Source organism: Schistocerca cancellata, chromosome 8, assembly GCF_023864275.1.
Source record: "Schistocerca cancellata isolate TAMUIC-IGC-003103 chromosome 8, iqSchCanc2.1, whole genome shotgun sequence".
Taxonomy (NCBI): domain Eukaryota; kingdom Metazoa; phylum Arthropoda; class Insecta; order Orthoptera; family Acrididae; genus Schistocerca; species Schistocerca cancellata.
In genome coordinates this window covers 525,583,856-525,603,317 of record NC_064633.1, presented here as the reverse complement: position 1 = coordinate 525,603,317, position 19,462 = coordinate 525,583,856, and the positions used below count along the sequence as shown (strand labels likewise).

General features: G+C 39.5%; 1 protein-coding gene across 2 annotated transcripts in view; it reads left to right on the top strand.

The window, feature by feature from the left end:
- Positions 1–19,462, top strand: part of LOC126094720 (protein AMN1 homolog) — a 105,299-nt gene that overhangs the window by 15,081 nt on the left and 70,756 nt on the right. For both annotated transcript variants that reach the window (XM_049909262.1, XM_049909261.1), the window contains exons 2-3: positions 8,169–8,446; positions 16,077–16,291. In XM_049909262.1, coding sequence (XP_049765219.1) covers positions 8,169–8,446; positions 16,077–16,291 — 493 coding nt within the window. The remainder of the gene's footprint in view (positions 1–8,168; positions 8,447–16,076; positions 16,292–19,462) is intronic.

Below are 19,462 nucleotides of genomic sequence, written 5' to 3'. Positions count from 1 at the left end.
AAGTTGTTGTTCAAACAAATTTTGGGCTTGCAGCCGGTCGTCGTTCAATACTTCGCACGAGATTTCAACTGGGCACCTGCCAGTCATCTTCAGGTGAGCCGTCGCAGACTGGCGAAAACGTCCTTTGTTATTTGTTCTGCATGGACTTTAATTCCTACTCCAAATTTTTCTTTGTTTCCTTTACTGCTTGCTCAGTGTACAGATTGAATAACACCGGCAATAGGCTACAACCCTGTCTCATTACCTTCTCAACCACAACTTCCCTTTCATGCCCCTTGACTCTGATTTCAGTACAAGCTGTAAATAGCCTTTCACTCCCTGTATTTTAGCCCTGCTACCTTCAGAATTCCAAAGGGAGTATTCCAGTCAACTTTGTCTAAAGCTTTCTCTACGTCTACAAGTGCTGTAAACGTAGGTTTGCCTTACTTTGACCTGTCTTCTAAGATAAGTCGTAGGGTCAATATTACTTCACATGTTCCTGTATTTCTCTGGAATCCAAACTGATCTTCCTCAAGGTTGGCTTCTGTAGAAATCTCATTGTTCTGTAAAGAATTCGTGTTAGTGTTTTGCAACTGTGATTTATTAAACTGATAATTTGGTAATTTTCACACCTGTCAGGACTTGCCTTCTTTAGATTTGGAATTATTACATTCTTCATGAAATCTAAGGGTACTTTGCCTGTCTTGTACATCTTGCACACCAGATAGTAGAGTTTTGTCATGGCTGGCTCTCCCAAGGCCATCAGTAGTTCTGACGGAATGTCGTCTACTCCTGGGACCTTGTTTCGAGTTAAGTTTTTCAGTGCTCTGTCAAATTCTTCTCACAGTATATCATATCTCTCATCTCATCTTCATCATCTATATCTTCCTCCAGTTCTATAATATTGCCTTCACCTTCTATGTATAGACCCTCTAAATACTCCTTCCATCTTTCAGCTTTCCCTTCTTTGCTTAGGGCTGGCTTTCCATGTGAACTCTTGACTTTCATACAGCGGCTTCTCTTTTATCCAAAGGTCTCTTTAATTTCCCAGCAGGTGGTATTCATCTTTTATCTAGTGGTATATGCTTCTAAAACCTACATTTGTCCTCTAGCCATTTTGCACTTCCTGTCAATCTCATTTTTTGTACATTTGTATTCCCTTTCACCTGCTTCATTTACTGCATTTTTATATTTTCTCCTTTCTTCACTTATATTAAGTATCTCCTGTGTTATGGAAGAATTTCAACTAAGCCTTGTATTTTTACCTATTTGATCCTACTACTGTCACTATTTCTTTTTTTCAAAGGTACCAATTTTTCTTCTGTTGTATTCCTTTCCCCTGTTCTTGTCATTGTTACCTAATGCTCTCTCTGAAATTCTCAACAGCATCAGGTTCTTTCAACTATTCAGGGCCCATCTCCTTAATTTCCTACCTTTTTGCAGGTTCTACTGTTTTAATCTATGGTTCATACCCTATCAATTGTTGTCAGAGTTCATCTGCCCTGGAAATGTCTTACACTTTAAAATCTGGTTCCAAAATCTCTGCCTTACAATTACATAATCAGTCTCAAGCATCCTGTGTCCCCAGGTTGCTTCCACATGTGCAACCTTCTTTCATGAGTCTTAAACCAACTGTTAGTGATGATTGAATTATGATCTGTGCAAAACTCTACTAGGTGACTTCCTTTTTCATTCCTTTCCCCCAGTCCAAAGTCACTTACTATTTATCCTTCTCTTCATTTTCCTAGTATCAATTGCATTCCCCCATTGCTATTAAATTTTCATCTCCCTTAACTCTCTGAATAATTTTTTTTATGTTGTCATACATTTCTTCACTTCCCTCATCATATTTTGAGCTAGTTGGCATATAAACTTGTACTACTGCGGCGGGCGCTGGATTTGTATTTATCTTGTCTACAACAATGCATTCATTGTGCTGTTTATAGTAGCTTGCCCACATTCCTATTTTCTTATTTGTTATTAAACCTACTCCTGTATTTGCCCTATTTGAGTTTGTGTTTATAACCCTGTATTCACTTGACCAGAAGTCCTGTTCCTGTTACTGAACTTCATTAATTCCCACTATATCTAACTTTAACCAATCCATTTCCCTTTTTAAATTCTCTGACCTGCCTGCCCGATAAAGGGATCCAATACCTGGTTGTATTTCAGAAGGTTTTGGCATTGTTTTGCACTTGAAAATAATCATTGGATTAAGTTTTGTACTGTCAAGACAAAATAAAAGAACAACAGTGTAGATGTTCCATCACAAAAGTTAAGATAATTTTTTTTCATGTACACTTGTTTGCATAGTTGTAGCACCTTTCATGACAACAGTTCTGTCACTCAGCACATCAAATTTTGGAGGAGTTTCACACATATCCGCTATTTTGCTTAATTCTACACTGGTTTTCTTTCAATGTCGAATAATAAAGCGATGGAAAGGTAATATTTTCTCTTCATACTCTTGTGCCATTTTCTGAGATGTTTTGGTTTGCATGACAAGTCCATGACACTCCATGAACCTGTAGCACCAACCAACTCCACCCTTAAAGTCTGCTAAGTTCTGCTGTAGTGCTGTAGTGCTAGGTTACTAGCATGTAATTGAATCATCTTTACATTAATTCCAATGATATTTTGATGTTATCCTTCAATTCATTTCAGTACATCATCTTCCAGTTGTGGCCATTATGCATTCAGTCCTCTATTTGCACATTTAGTCTTCCTCATTTTTTTCAGTTCTTTACTAGTTGGCCAATCGCAAATGTTTTTTTTTTTCTGTTGCTGGAGGGCCGAAATGCTGCTCAGTTGCTGTGTTTCCATATTCTTCTGCATATGCTATTATTTTCAATTTACAGCCCGAATCCTCTGGATACCTTTTATTTTTTTCCTTTACAAAACAACCTACTGACAAAAATATTATAATATTACACACATAACATAAATCAGTATCAGTTCAAGTACACTGGCACTGTAGACTGCAATGAGACATCATAGGGTAAACAGTGTTCCAGGTTTGTGATTGCGGGGTGGGAGGGAGACAGTGTTGGCAAGCTTTTAAATCTCCGCAACTCATGTTCATTGGACCTGTGCACTGCTGCTGGCGCCAGGTGAATCCATTGTTGCCAGATAGAGATAGGTTTCCTGTGGCATCAAATATATGGCCATTTTTAAGACTGGCAGGAATTTTAAATCAAATACTGGACATTTTCATATTAATTTTGAGTATGAGATGGACTTGAATTTTGGAAGCAACTTTTTGAAGAAGAAAGGGCATCTTATTCCATAAAATACAGTATGTGATGTTGGCGTGGTCATTGGTTTTCGGGTTAAGGGTATAAGTATCTCCAAAATGCTAAGTGTGTAAACTGTTCGTGTGCCACCGTGATTAAAAAGTGTACCGTACATGACAAAATAGTGCTATCCAAAACTGGCACCGAGCAACTGTGATGCATCACTGACCGTAACGATAGGAGTGAATGATAGCTGTTGTGATGTATATGGGCGAATAGATGAGCAACTGTTCAGCAACTGACTGCCTAGATGAACCAAGGTACTGTTAACAGTGTCTCCTCAATGACCGTTAAGTGAACGTTGCTGCGTATGGGCCTCCACGGTAGGTGCCTGGTTTATGCACCCATGCTGACTGCTGTTCATCAGTGACAAAGGCTGGAATTGGCACGCCATGCCGCAACTGGACATACACTGAGGGGCAACAGGTGGCCTTTTCTGATGAATTGTTTTATGCTGCATCGGCAGAACCATCTGAAAACAGTGAAAACAGACACCCTGCAACAACATTCGGAAGTGTCCAGGCCAGAGAAGGGAGCATTATGATCTGGGGAATGTTTTTGTGGCCATCCCAGTGGATGAACACAAATATGCATCTATCCTTAGGCATGCAGTTTGTTTTTCCTCAGCATAAAGGCATCTACCTCCAGGACAGTGCAGTACATGCGTGTTTCAAAGAGCACCAGGATGCATTTAACATATTCCACTGGCCACCAAACTCCTCGGATCTTAAACACAGTTGAGAATCTGGGGAACCACCTCAGTCGTGCTGTTTGCCCCGTGGATCTTCGTTTGAGAAACCTAGTGCAGCTGGCCATGGTACTGGAGTCAACATAGCTCCATATCCCTATCAGTACCTTCCAGAACCTCATTGACACTCTTAATGCCCATCTTGCAGTGGTCTGCAGTGCAAAAGGTGGCTATTCAGGCTTTTGACAGGTGGTCACATTAATGTAACTGGACATTACCTAATTGGAGGTATCTATTTGTGATGCTACTCAAGTTTTGTTTGAACCTTTCAGCAACTGTATCATCTCAGTCAAGATTTGATAAAAGGAACCAATTATTAATTTATTCTGGTTGTCAAGTATAACCTCTACCCATACTCACAGGAATTTGTACTCCAATTTTACTACAAGATAAACTACTTCTGAAAGCAACAAACATGCCACCGCCTACTGTATTTAATCTATGCTTTCTGAACACTGTTAGGCCCTTTATAAAAATTTTGGCTGAATTTATCTCTGGCTTTAGCCAGCTTGCAGTACCTTTAACTATTTGATCTTCAGTGCTTACTATGATGGCCATCCAGAAAGTAAGGACTGTTACTGCATACTGTCCGTGCACCTTTCTTGTGGCAGCAGCTCACTGGTTTCTGATCATCGTGATGCAGACAGGTGCCACATTCAGTTGTAGGTCAGGCCCTATCATTTGGTAAGTGCAGAGATAGCTTTGACCATGACTGTGTTGATTGATAATCCCACCAAGTGTGAGGTGCAAGGTGTTATTAGTTTTCTGCAGGCAGAAAATTTTAGACCCTGTGATCTTCACCACCGACTTGTTACCATTTGTGGTGAAGGTTTAATGAATGCACCCAGTGTTGGAAAGTGGTGTACAATGTTTAAGAATGAGAGGACAGATGTTCATGACAGAGATATCAGGACGACCATCTGTCACCATAGATGCGCTGAAAGAAAATGTGGATCGTGTCGTGTAAGAGTAAGTGATTCACGATTAGCGACATGCCTGAACAGTGTCAGAAAGTGTCTTGTTCAGTTGAGCGCAAAATTGTCTCTCAGCACTTTGTGTGCCAAAAAATCTGTGCATGATGGGTGCCACACAAGATCATAGATGACCAGAAAGCTGAGAGTGGGTGCTGCATTAGATTTCTTGGAGCATTTGCAATGGGCATCAACACGTTCCTTGACCAGATTGTTACAGGAGATGAAACATGGTTTTTTTATAACACCTCCACAAATCTGTGGAGTGTCATAATCTGGAGTGTCGTCATCCTCAAGAACCACACAAGGGCAAACAAACTCCATTAACTAAAAAACTGATGGCTTCTGTGTTCAGGGCAGGGAATGGGTCCCACTCATCAATTTCATGCCCTGCAACACAACATTCAATAGTGATGCGTAATGTGCTATCCTTGAATGTCTTCATTGGGCCATCCAGAACCACTGAAGAGGCAAGTCCTGGCATGGAATTGTTCTGTTTCGCAACACTGCATGTCTACATGCCGCCCAGCTGACACGAGCCATGCTGTATGAAATATTATGGTGGTAGATCATCGAGCATACTCCGTACTGTTCGGACCTGGCTCCATTGGACTTTTTCCTGTTTCCTAATTTGTAGGAACACCTTGCTAGTAAATGCTTTGCAAATAATGAAACCTTGAAGGTTGCTTTTGTGACAGGGTTGAATAGACAGGTATGAAGAGGGTGTACACAAACTGTCACCAAGGCACCACAAGTGCCTTAATGTCTACGGCAACTATGTGGAAAAGTAGACGAAGTGTGTGCCAGAGGGTGTGTTTTCAGTTTTTGTGTTGTTATCGTAGACTATGTTGGTACAATTAAACTTTCATTACTGTCTGGATTGCCCTCGTATTAGTACTTGGAACTCGTGTTCTTTCCCGACACAGCTATGACAATTTACTACTACAGGTTCTAAATCTAACCTCATCCTGTATTTGATCTGCATCCTTTTTAGGCAAACAGCAAGATGTGAGATATTTGATAGAAAGGGTAGGTCTTTCAAAAGTACATTTTGTACTAACTCAGAAAATATTCAATACATGTGAAATACGGGATTCAATATTAGAATAGTGGTAACTGCAATAGGAAATTTCATTTACTGGGTAATAGTATTTCCTCTCGTGGAGACAAAAATATGATGGTCACTGTTTTTGGCTGCTATTGGCTAGCTTGGATTATTCGTTACCGTTGATGAACAGAAGCAGTTGCTGTTTGACAGTGGAAGAATTAGGCTTTCAGATCTGTGTATGACTTTTTAGTGGAGTGAATAGAAGCTACTTATTTAGCTTCTTAAACATGTGTGGTTTTGTACCTACAGAACAACATTTGCAGGAAGTGTTGCTCTTCTGTTTTCATCTCAAAAAACTTGTTGTGGAAAATCTTTGTTTATTTGTGGAAGTGTATGGAGAATTTGAACTGTTGGGAACAGCTTGCAGAGATTGATTTTTGCAATTCAGAGACAACAATTTTGAGGTGCGTGACAAACTGCATACTGGTGCCTGTGGTCTAGCATGAGCTGAGCTGGGTTAAATGGTGAAATGCTACAAAGCACAGTTAGTCAGTTGGAATAGTGCATTTAAAAACTAACAGCTGCAATATGCTCAGAGACACGACAATCATCCTGCTTTATGACAGTGCAAACCATTCAAACCAAGTGAAGGGCTTTGATGGGAGATCTTACTCCACCACTACATTCACCAGACATCACCCCTTATGATTATCATTTGTTTCATGTAGCATGACATATCTGAACAATGTATCACATCTTTTAATGATCACAAGAACTTTCTCCATGTGTGGGTCACCTAAAAAAACCTGAACTTTTTGAACAAATCCACTTGTTAACCACAAAACTGGGAAAAGATTATAGCTGCTGAAGGAAACTAGTCTCATTAAATTATCTTATACCATGCTAGACAATAAGAATTAATTTGAGTACCCATTACATAGATCAGATTGGAAAAAAGTTCCTCGTTAGTTGTGGGCCTCAGGTGACAAACCTTTATCGTATTGGTAAAGGCAATGACTATGAGTATGAGGTGCAGATCTTGTGGTATGTGAGTGGTCAGTGTATGAACAACTCGTCTCTGTGAGGAGACATTTGTTACACAACCGGCATCTGTCTGACATGAAAATAAAGATAAATGGAGGAATAAATGGAAGATAGTGAACTGCTTAGTAGCACTTCTCTCAGGGAACAAAAATTAAGAATGTCAGTCTATGCAATGAGGACATTGTCACAAATTCTGTGTAGTATATTTTGCACTTGTGTGTCCATACCTCATACTGTGTATGGAATTGAAGTATGGGAAGGTGCAGCAGCCTGACACATAAATAAAGTGCCTATAATTAAAAAGCAGTAAGAATTCTGAGAAATCACAGTGATAGCGTGTCACATAAAAGGATGGTTATTTATTTATTTACATTTTCTTTGCGTGGAGCCATGGTAATGATGGCTTTTGCAAACGTCAGACTTAATACTATGGTTATATTTATACTTATAAAATACACTGTATTCTGTAGCTGTTGCTTCTTATGTCTATTTTTTACATTCATCATATTACAACTGATATGCTAATGCCTCATGTTACAATCACTATCTTAAAATTCATTGAAAGAATATAAACATTTTTCTATTAGAAAAGATTTTAATTTTGTTTTAAAAACATTTCCCGTGTACATTCTTAGAGAGTTTGGTAGCTTTTTATACCAAATCAAACCACTGATATATGGATGTAAGAAATTACTCATACTGATATCATTAAATATTCATAAAACTGTCCAACTGATTTTTAAATGCAATAAGTACAATAAAATTTTCAAAGACATTCATATTTATAACACTAGTAGAGGGTGTGACTATCACATGGCGAGGCTTAATACAAAAGCTGCAGACAACTCCAGTTAAATGGGGATCAGATTGTATGACAGAGTTCTGGCTATTTAAAGCGTTCTTTTTAGGAAACTGCATTGAATGCATTTTCATAATATTTGACATTTCCGTCCTTGTTAATCTGTCATTATGTTCTGCCCATAATCATATTGAACCTTGTGCTTTTATTTTATTGTGGTAAGTAGACTGTAATATGTTATTCCTGGGAATTCTATGTATTTATTAGCTTTGTTTCCATGTTTCAGGTGCATTGAAACTATAGTGAGCAGCAATAGATGCGATTGTGGCTCACTAAAATTACTACCACCTAATCTTAAAACTAGGATTCTTGTAGTCTTCACAAAGAGGGGTAACATTAGTAATAATAGTTTATCCTCTTTGTTGCATCCAGGAATTACCAAACTAGATTTGAGTGAATGTGAAATTGACAATAAATCCTTGGAAGCTGTTTCAGTCTGTCAACAGCTCAGAAAGCTCGACCTCAATCCTGGTCGTAATCAAATAAGAAACTTGTCAGTAACAGGTAATATGATTTCATTGCACATTTGTAATTTTTTTTAAAAGAAAAAGAGTGGTTAAAAATAATGCCTCTGAATTTTTTATATGAAAACTCTGAAAGCTTTTTAATGAAAAGAATGTTATTAACATTCTACATTTTATTCTACATGTCTACATATTTATTTCTTAACGTAATCTCCCTGGCAACTAACACATTTCTACCAACAAGAGGCCAGTTTGTTTATACCATCTGTTCAATTGTTGGAGTTTGTTCACAGAACCACAGCCTCACCTCTGCTTGCACTGCTTAAACACTGCCAAAGGGAAGTCCTCGAAGGTGATCTTTAACTTCTGGAAACAGATGAAATTTGGATGAGGATAATCTGGAACTCTGTGGAAGATTATTGATGATGGTGAACCCAAGGTACAGTTCGGAGCCCTCTAGAGACAGAGAGCTGCAAGCAAGTAGGCATAAAAAGAAAGATGTTGATTGTTAATAACATTCGTTTTATTTATAAAGCTGTAAGGGTCTTCACATAAAAATTCAGAGGCATTACTTTTCAACATGCCCCCATAAAAGGGTCATACTAAATCATGAGCAACCCATTGTTATGAATATTAATTTTTTTTTAGATAAGCTCTGTACTTCCTTTTAGTATACAGACTGTTCTGCCATTTTTTGACAGTCTCCACATGTTTTCTAACATTTTCCCCACTATTCTGAAAGTGGAAATTTCCTTGTTGCAGCCATTCATTCCAGCTGTCCAAAGACACTGACACCATTTTCTGGATATAATCTAGTGTCCTGTAGTTTTGGCCTCACAGCTGTTCTTTTACAGAAATGACAAGAAGACAGCCGGAGGGTGCCAAGTCAGAGCTATAGGGAGAGTGGGAAATACAGTACCAGACTGATGTCCTAATGTTGTGCAGTGACAGAAGCTGTATGAGGCCACTCATTATCATACTGCAGGATGATCTTCCTGCAGCGTTTATTGCTCAGTGCCTGATGGAGCTTCAAAATCTTCTGGTTTTTGGCAGACAGCATTTATGGTTAACTCAGGTTGAAGATCAGTGAGAATGCAGTCCACTGCAGTGCCTATAACTTTCCCGGAAGATCATACTGTCCTTGCTTTCTCTTTTGATGGGAAATCTTGGAGCCAGCTATAATCGCGTGTCACAATACTCAACAAATCATGTCCTTCATTTAGAACTCAAGAAGAAAGCTGTGAGTGGTACTTCTATTTTAAACTTTGTGATACTTGGTCAATAAATATGATTCAGTGGGTAAAAATTTTTTAACAAGACAGATTCTCTAATCATTTTCTACACAGCATGATGTTCAATTGCATTTTGGAACAATTTTATTTACTGTGAAATGTCTGCTTGTTATGATGATTTTGTGAACTCTTTCCTTGTTGGATACAGTGGAGAAGTTTGAGGGCAATCATTTTGAAGCCCATCTACAGTGCTTGTCTCTTAATACTCCCGATATCCATGGACACATCTCCATATGCACAGTGAAGTCTGAGAAAATATTAGCAGCAGATTTTTACTTTTTGCTTAGCTCTTCTATATATCCCTTCCACCATACAGCTTTCCTTCCTTTGCTTAATACTGGCTTGCCACTGAGCTCTGGATATTCATACAGCTATGTCTCTTTCTCCAAATCTTTTTTTAAATTTTGCTATAGGCAGTATCTGTCTTCCTCATTGTCATGCATACTTCTATAGCTTTGCATTCTGTCTCTAGCCATTCCTGCTTACCTATATTGCACTTTTTGTCCACCTAATTTTATAGATGTCTGTGTTGGGTATTGGCTGTTTCATTAATTGCATTTTTATATTTTCTCCTTTCATCAGTTACATTCAGTATCTTGTGTGTTATCCAGGACTGATTTTGAGGCTTCTATTTTATTGCTTTTTACGGATTTCAGACGATTGTTGTCAAATGCTGCTGTTGAAACTATTATTGACCTCTTGTTATTTCTACTTATTCATGTCCTACCTTCTTATTTTCCTTCCCCTCTGTGTTTTAGTTTGAATCTACAGATCATAACCAATAAATTATGGTCAACACACATCCGGTCCTGCATAGGTTTTGCAGTTTAAATTTGGTTTCAAAACCTCTTACTTATTGTTATAATACATCCCTGAAACCTTCTGGTGTGTCAAGGTCTCTTCAAAGTGTAAACCTTTTTTCATGATTCTCAAACCAAGTGTTTGCAATAATTAACTTGTGCTTTGTCAAATTCTGCCAGGTGGCTTCACTTGCTTTTATTTCCCCCCAGTCCATGTTCTCCAACTACTTTTCATTCTCTTTCATTTGCCATTATTGAACTTATGTCCCACATCACAATTAAACTTTCATTTCCCTTAACTATTTGAATAATTTACTTTTATCTCACCATACATTCTTTCAATCTCTTCATCGTCTGTGGAGCTAGTAGATATTTAAATGTGTACTACTGGAATTAGACATACTCCATTACCCCTATTTGGTTACTCCGTGGTTTTGTGCTGATAATCCAGTATTGAGAACATGGACGATTAATAGTTTGGACAAGAAGAGAATAGAAGCTTTTGAAATGTGGTGCTACAGAAGAATGCTGAAGATTAGATGGGTAGATCACATAACTAATGAGGTGGTGTTGAATAGAATTGGGGAGAAGAGAAGTTTGTGGCTCAACTTGACTAGAATAAGGGATCGGTTGGTAGGACATGTTCTGAGGCATCAAGGGATCACCAATTTAGTACTGGAGGGCAGTGTGAAGGGTAAAAATTGTAGAGGAAGACCAAGGAATAATACACTAAACAGATTCAGAAGGATGTAGGTTGCACTAGGTACTGGGAGATGAAGAAGCTTGCACAGGATAGAGTAGCATGGAGAGCTGCATCAAACCAGTCTCTGGACTGGAGACCACAACAACAACAACAACAACAACAACAACAACAACAACAATCCAGTATTGAATGGGATTCTGCTATATCTAACTTTAACCCACCCATTTCTCTTGTTAAATTCTCTAACTCACCTACTTATTTAAGGGACCAAGCATTCCACACCTCCATTGCTAAAATGTCAGAATTGTTTTTCTGATGTAGTCCACACCTCGAGATCTGAATGGGGGGACTATTTTACCTCTGAAATATTTTACCCGAGAGCAGGAAATGTAATGTTTGTACTTTTTGTATGAAATTTCTGCCATTTGATTGTAAATTTATTCCACAAAATTGTGATTTTGGCTTTGTAGCCATTATCAAGTGCAAGGTGAACTGAAAATCAATAAAATGTACAGATCATACAGTGCCGGGCGTAATTTGAATAACATATATAAGTCAGTAAATGTTTGAAGAACATTACTTACATATCACAAAATTTCCAACATTCTGGCGTGACATGGAGTAATTTCGATTTTTGTGTATATGTGTGTGTGTAGTACCCCTCTCGTGAAAAATCTAAGTTAAAACTAAAAACCTTTTCCCCCTTGTGTGTCACCCGCCATCTTGTAAAAACTGCTAAGAAATTTCACTTTTTTCAGTTTTTCCTCAGCAACTCACTTCCAGTTCGTTTTAGAGAGAAGTATCCCATTATCAGTTGTAAATAGCGTTAAATTTCATGAAAATTTCATACATAATCTGGTGGCAAACAGCTACTGAGATATAAGGCAGTGAAAATCTGCAAAAATACTAAGAAATTGCAAAAAGATAGAGATACCAGTGGTTTCACCTTAACGCCATTTTTTGTAACGCAGTTTTCTGCACAGTGTACAATAATAAGTATTGTAGAGGATTTAATTTCCCTGAAGATTTGTGCAGAATATTTATAATTACGTCCTGTACTGACTGAGGAATGTTGCATTAACAATTTTAATGAAAGTGGGTGCGAAACTGAAAACACCATCCTTAGTCAAAAATAGTACTCCTGAATAAATCATCATCTTTAAGCCATTACGTATGCAGTGTATACGCACAGTTTATGAGATTAATGTAATTTCAGGGGAATAAATATTTTCAACACTTTTACCTATACTTATATTCCAACAGAATACAGTTTAAGAATAAATCTCAACTTTTATTTTAACTATATACACAAAATTTTAGGTGGAAAATTCATCCATTTCTGTTGCTTTGGCTCAGATGTGGTTAATATGCACAGTTCAGTACATCAACTGACAGGCAGTGGATCATTTAACTTTCCTTCTTCTGTGATGAATTCAACCTCTGTTGCCTTACTGCATGATTCAAATCCACAGTGAATGCATACAGTGGAGCATCAAAGTCCTGCTTTTTTGCAGCTGTATTTGTTGCCACAAGTCTTTCTGCATTTGCATGAAGTCACGCTTAACAATGCCTGTGGAGCTGGTTCTTTACTCATTGGCACTGGCATTAGACCGCCAGTATACTTCTTCCGGCATTGCTCAAGGACGTCCTTTTCATACCTCGTCATCGTTTGAACTTGCAGGTAAACTCTATATGCATGATATTGGACTACATTCCCTGTTGGAGATAAGCATGCCAAATCAAATTTGGTGTTTGTAGCAGCTTTAGAAAAGCAAAGATATCACAACTTGTCCATAGAAATGTTAGAGACACCCATAAAGAGCCACAAGCAAATCTTCTGTTGCTTCTGTGATTTTCTCTTTTTCTGCAGCTTGATATTTGAAAATAGAAACACTTTTGGTGTGGAAAGCATCACACTCGAGTGGGGTGCAAAATTTATTTTTCCTGCACCCAGACAGAGTGGAGGTAGTATCGCAGCTGCTTATTGTGTGCAACAGTCCTAGAACACTCCCGTACGGCACACCTGAAATCACTCTTACTTCAGAAGACTCCTCTCCGTTGAGAATGACATGCTGCGTTCTGTTATCTAGGAGCTCTTCAATCCAATCACACAATTGGTCTGATAGTCCATATGCTCTTACTTTGATCATTAAACGACTGTGGGGAACTGTATCAAATGCCTTTTGGAAGTCAAGAAACAAGGCATCTACGTGGGAACCCGTGTCTATGGCCCTCTGAGTCTCGTGGACGAATAGCGTGAGCTGGTTTTCACACGATCGTATTTTTTGAAACCCATGCTGATTCCTACAGAGTAGATTTCTAGTCTCCAGAAAAGTCATTATACTCGAACATAATGTGTGTTCCAAAATTCTGCAACTGATCGACGTTAGAGATATAGGTCTATAGTTCTGCATATCTGTTCGACGTCCCTTCTTGAAAACGGGGATGACCTGTGTCCTTTTCCAATCTTTTGGAATGCTACGCTCTTCTAGAGACCTGCAGTACACGGCTGCAAGAAGGGGGGCAAGTTCCTTCACGTACTCTGTGTAAAATCGAACTGGTATCCCATCAGGTCCAGCGGCCTTTCCTCTTTTGAGCAATTTTAATTGATTTTGTATACCTCTGCCATCTATTTCGATATCTACCATTTTGTCATCTGTGTGACAATCTAGAGAAGGAACTACAGTACAGTCGTCCTCTGTGAAACAGCTTTGGAAAAAGACATTTAGTATTTTGGCCATTAGTCGGTCATCCTCTGTTTCAGTACCATTTTGGTCACAGTGTGTCTAGACATTTTGTTTTGATTCACCTACTGCTTTGTCATAAGACCAAAATTTCTTAGGAGTTTCTGCCAAGTCATTACATAGAACTTTACTTTCGAATTCGTTGAATGCCTCTTGCATAGCCCTCCTCACACTACATTTTGCTTCGTGTAATTTTTGTTTGTCTGCAAGGCTTTGGTTATGTTTATGTTTGCTGTGACATTCTCTTTGCTTCCGTCGCAGTTTTCAAACTCGGTTGTTGTACCACAGTGGTTCTTTTCCATCTCTTACGATCTTGCTTTGCACATACTCATCTAATGCATATTGTACGATGGTTTTCAACTTTGTCCACTGATCCTCAACACTATCTGTACTTGAGATAAAACTTTTGTGTAGAGCCGCCAAGAACTCTGAAATCTGCTTTTTGTCACCTTTGCTAAACAGAAAAAAATCTTCCTACCGTTTTTAATATTTCTATTTATGGCTGAAATCATCGATGCAGTAACCGCTTTATGATCACTGATTCCCTGTTCTACTTTAACTGTTTCAAATAGTTCGGGTCTGTTTGTCACCAGAATGTCTAATATGTTATTGCCATGAGTCGGTTCTCTGTTTAACTGCTCAAGGTAGTTTTCAGATGATGCACTTAAAAAAATTTCACTGGATTCTTTGTCCCTGCCACCCATTATAAACATAGAATTCTCTAACCTAAAAAACCCACATGTGCGTTCCACATGTACTCTGCTGCCCTTGTAGCTGCTTCCTGCATGTAGTGCACACCTGACCTATTCAGGGGGGCCCTACATTTCTCCACCCGATAGCAGAGGTCGACAAATTTGCACACTAGAGCTCCACAGAATCGTCTGAGCCTCTGGTTTAAGTCTTCCAGTAGGCTCCAAACCAGAGGACCGCGATCAGTTCTGGAAACGATGCTACAAATAGTTAGCTCAGATTTCACCCCGTGAGCGAGGCTTTCCACCTTCACCAACTCCGCCAACCGCCTGTATAACGGAGGATGACATCTGAACCCAGATGGCAGGAGCCATTGGTGCCAACATGAGCAACAATTTGCAGTCGGGAGCACCCAGTGCATTCTGTCGCCGCCGGCGCGGCGTCCTCCACATCTCGGATGAGACCCCCCCGGCAAGCAGACTGAGTGAACATTGGCCTTCTGACATTTCTGCTATTGCCGTAAGGGGCTCCATCACCCACTTAACATTGGAGCTCCCAATCACTAAACCCCCCCCCCCCCCCCCCCCCCCCCCCCCCCCCCCCCCCGTGTGCCTGCTCAGACCTTGCTGAAGGAGCAGCCACATGTCCATGGCCACATGTCCACTCACAGGCAGAGCGGGCGACACCTCACGGCCAGCCTCCACATTGACCCTTCGCCTCGTGCGACACGAATACCGTTGAACCCACCATTCCTCTTGGGGAGAGGGTGGCCCAACCACGCCCAGTACCCGCGAAGATGTCTCATCAACAGGGACTGTGGGTGAAGCATGTAACATATGGGTGACAGACCAGACTCCCCACAGCCGCTACACTCTGAGGCAGCAGCCTGAAGATGGCTGACCGCAGCCATCAGCATGTTCAGCTGTTTGCTAACAGTTCCACAGCTCCACCTGCATCTGTACATAGCAGTCACACATTCTGTCCATCCTAAGAAATCAACAAACATGAAATTACTCAACTCTGACCTTCATTCCAGCCTCTGTAATATCTTAGTCCATCCATATACCACTTACGCTCCACTCGCAGTCCATGACCCAGTTGCAAGATCTGTTCTGTACACTCATACTTAACTAGTTTTCTCTCTCGCCATCCTCTACCCATTCTCTCAGCTTCGCCTTCTTTGTTCTTCCCTCTTTCAGTTTGTTCCTCCAATATGGTCATGTAGACAGCAGACTTCCCATTTTTGCCACTCTCATACTCTGCTTGTCAATAATGGATTTAGGAAACTAGCAATTATTTGATTTTTTTGTGTACCTGTGCATTGCCTGTATTTCATATGTAGCTGAGTGGTTGTCAGCTCCTTTTCTTGTTTCTGTGCTGGAATTTATGTTAGGATAACATTGTTACTCTTTTTTATTGTTTTTTTGTTTTTGTTTTGCAGCTCTGTCTCAGTTATTTCAGAGTCTTCCTTACCTGTCAAAACTGTCCATGAGAAGAATTTTTGCAGTAACTGATGAAGTGATTATTTCTGTCAGCCGATATTGCCCATTGTTAAGTGAACTGGATGTAGGGGGTTGCACCCACATCACAGATGAGTCCCTCATGGCACTCCGAAATTTAAATTCACTTACTGCTATAAATATAGCACATTCAGAGGTAGGTGCACAAATTATTTATTCAGAAAAGTATGTTAAGAACATTATCAGAAGTAAAAACAATAACATAATGTGGTTCTTGTTGAGTTCAAAAACTTTCACTCTTGCCTTTTTAAAGATAACTTAAGACTGAGAATGGTGTGATGTTATTCGATAGGAGCAGGATTTATATTCTTATTTAGTCATCTTGATTTAAGATCCTTCAAATCACTTCCAGCAAACACAAGGATGATTTTAGAGATACGGTACTTTCCAATACAGTCCACTATGTTTAATAATTTGCAACTTACTCATCCACTTACTGATTTCTGACAAGCCTCAGGACTACTTAGACTGGTGCTGTGTCACTATGAGGCTGGAATGGATACTATATGACCCCCTTGGTATGTCAGCATTGCTCTCGGCTTACTGTTCTCGACTTACCGAGCACTAGCAAATGATTTTAATGGTGTTCTAGCATGTAATTTAGGCAAAGGAGATAGTACAAATAGGACATATATATATGGGGTAGATATTTTGTGTAAACACTTCTTTTCTTGGCGTGACTAATCTTTGCTTAAATGTATTGTACTCTCCGTTTTTGGCCTTTTTAGTATAGTACACACGTAGAGACAATCACAGTGCACTATGGGCTATCAGTTACAAGGTTGTTTAAGAGTTCTCATGCGACTGTGGTTCTAAAAGAGGAACTGCTTACACCTTCTTCAGCATGTTCTCTCATTTGTTTGCTGTCACGCAGATTCAAACAAAAATTTCATCAAGAAAATGTTACAAATGTTAGGTTTGGCCTGAATGTACCATTTACATGTAACTTTGTTCTAGCTTCTTTGCTGTCGAGCAACTACGGGAAGTATGATCTGTATGAAATAAAAGATAAAAGGCAGTAGCCCACTGATTAACAGTAGAGTCAGCAATTGTGACAGGCTCCATCTGTGTTCATCTTTTGCCCCTTCTGTAGGTGGAGCCACATAACAGTGTGTGTCAGAGGGCATTTCTGGTACCACTATCATTTTTCCTCTTACCTGTTATGTTCACGAATGGTGCATGGGAAGAATGAATGTCAATAAACTTCCATATGGGCTCTAATTTCTCTTATTCTTTTCTTCTTCATTTTGCGAGACACGTATGGGAGGAAGTTATATGTCGCCCAACTCTTCTCCAAACGTAGACTCTTAGAATTTCAGCAGCAACATTCCCCCATGATACACAACACCTCTGTCTTGTAGCAACTGCCATTGACATGTTGAGCATCACTGTAATTTTCTCGCATTTACTAAACACTGCCTCGTGATCTGTGGATGAGTACTTATGTAGCCTCTTTGGATCTTTGTTGTGTTTACAGTTGTTTCTACTCTGTATATTCTTATACTGAAAATGACCAAAATCTTCTTGTAGTGTAGGCAGTATTTTACACCACAATCAGTAATTAATTTTCAAAGACCATTGGTCAGCAGTAAAAAGAAATAGGTAGCATTATTTGTTGGCACAGAGTGGCCTTGCCTTTTCCAGGGTCTGTCCTAGCAGAGAGACTATGCAACATCTTTCTTTCCAGCTGAAATCTGTTCACAGTGGGTGCTCCAGAAAAGATTACAGGTCAAAAAATAAATAAACACATAAACAGTCTCCACTTTGCTCAGTAAAATATTTCTGTTCTTGGAGATGTCAGTTAAAATTTACAAAGAGCTTGTATTTTAATAATGTGTATAGAAATTCCATCAGAAGTTTGACTAAACAAATGGCTATTAGATAATGAGTAATGAGACAGATATACAGGATGTGATCAATAAGTAGTAGGACTGAATTTCTGTAGCGTGAATGGAGAGGTGGAGGGGGATTGGACTGCCTGGGCATGATAGTGGGGAATCTTCCAGAGAGATTGATATTTTTTCCAGTTGCCTGCGGGGAACCGGAGGGTGAGCACGTTGATTTTTGTGGTCCTTTGTTTAGCAGAACGGTCGCATTTCAAGATGGAGAAAAACCTTAAGCAGTGCTGTGACATAAAATTCTGCATTAAACTAGAGAAAATCATGACGGAGACCCTTGGAATGATTAAGGACGCCTACAGGGGTGATGCTCTGAGCCGCTCAATAGTGTTTGAGTGGCACAAGCTGTTCCGGGAGCACCGGAGCTCGTCGAAGACGACCAGTGTGCCGGTCACCCATCAGCTTCAAGGATTGAAGGATCACTCTCCTTACAGTCCAGATCTGTCCCCGGCACACTTCTTCCTCTTTTCCCCGGCTCAAGGGGGACCTCAAGGGACACTGATTCGGCTCTGTGGAAGATGTCAAAAATGTCTGAAGAGGATCACAGAAGCGATTTTCAGAAGATATATGTGCTGTGGGAATTGGTTTATATGTGGTGTGTCAAAGCCAAGGGTGCTACTTCGAGGAATACTAAGGATTTGCACCAGTTAGTTAAAAAAATTAATTAATTAATTAATTCAGTCTTATTACTTATTGGTCGCACCCTGTATTTAGGGTCAGCACAAACTGACCTAGTGCTTCATCTGTCAATCAGCCATCAAGCTCAGATTTTCTGCCTCCCTTTTGATTTCTGTCATTCCCAATATCTGTGCTTTCTCTTTGCAGTTTTTATGCAGAAAATATAAAATTATCTCTGTAAATGTTTGCCAGATAATGAAGGTGGCTAAAAAATGTTATCATGATGTAAGTAACATGTTATGATGCCTGTTGAAATTAAAATTATATGTAGCAGAGCTATTGTTGTTTATTTGGTTTTCTAACTACCAATTAAAATTTTGTCTCTCACACAATTGCCATTCTAAATGAGAAGGAATTTTTTCTCCTTTGTTGATAGTGGTAAGCTTAGTTCTTCAGTTTTCTCCATTTTCAGCTGCTCAACAGAACGCAATACTGAATATTCTCATTTGTTGTTCATCCTACTGTATTATGCTGCAAAGATACTGCTGGCAGAGACACACTCAGCACTTGCCCCAGGAGGAAGAACTATACATGATACAGCTCTAACAGCCAAATTATGTGCAGGGAGGGCAGTAATGGAGAAGGGAGTGAGACTAGCTTATAGCCTGTCCTCCATGTTATTTAGTGTGTTCATTGGACAGACAGTGAAAGAAACCAAAGATAAGTGTGGAAAAGGAATGAAAGTTTGGGACAAGACACAAACTTTTAAGGTTTGTCCATGACATTGTCAT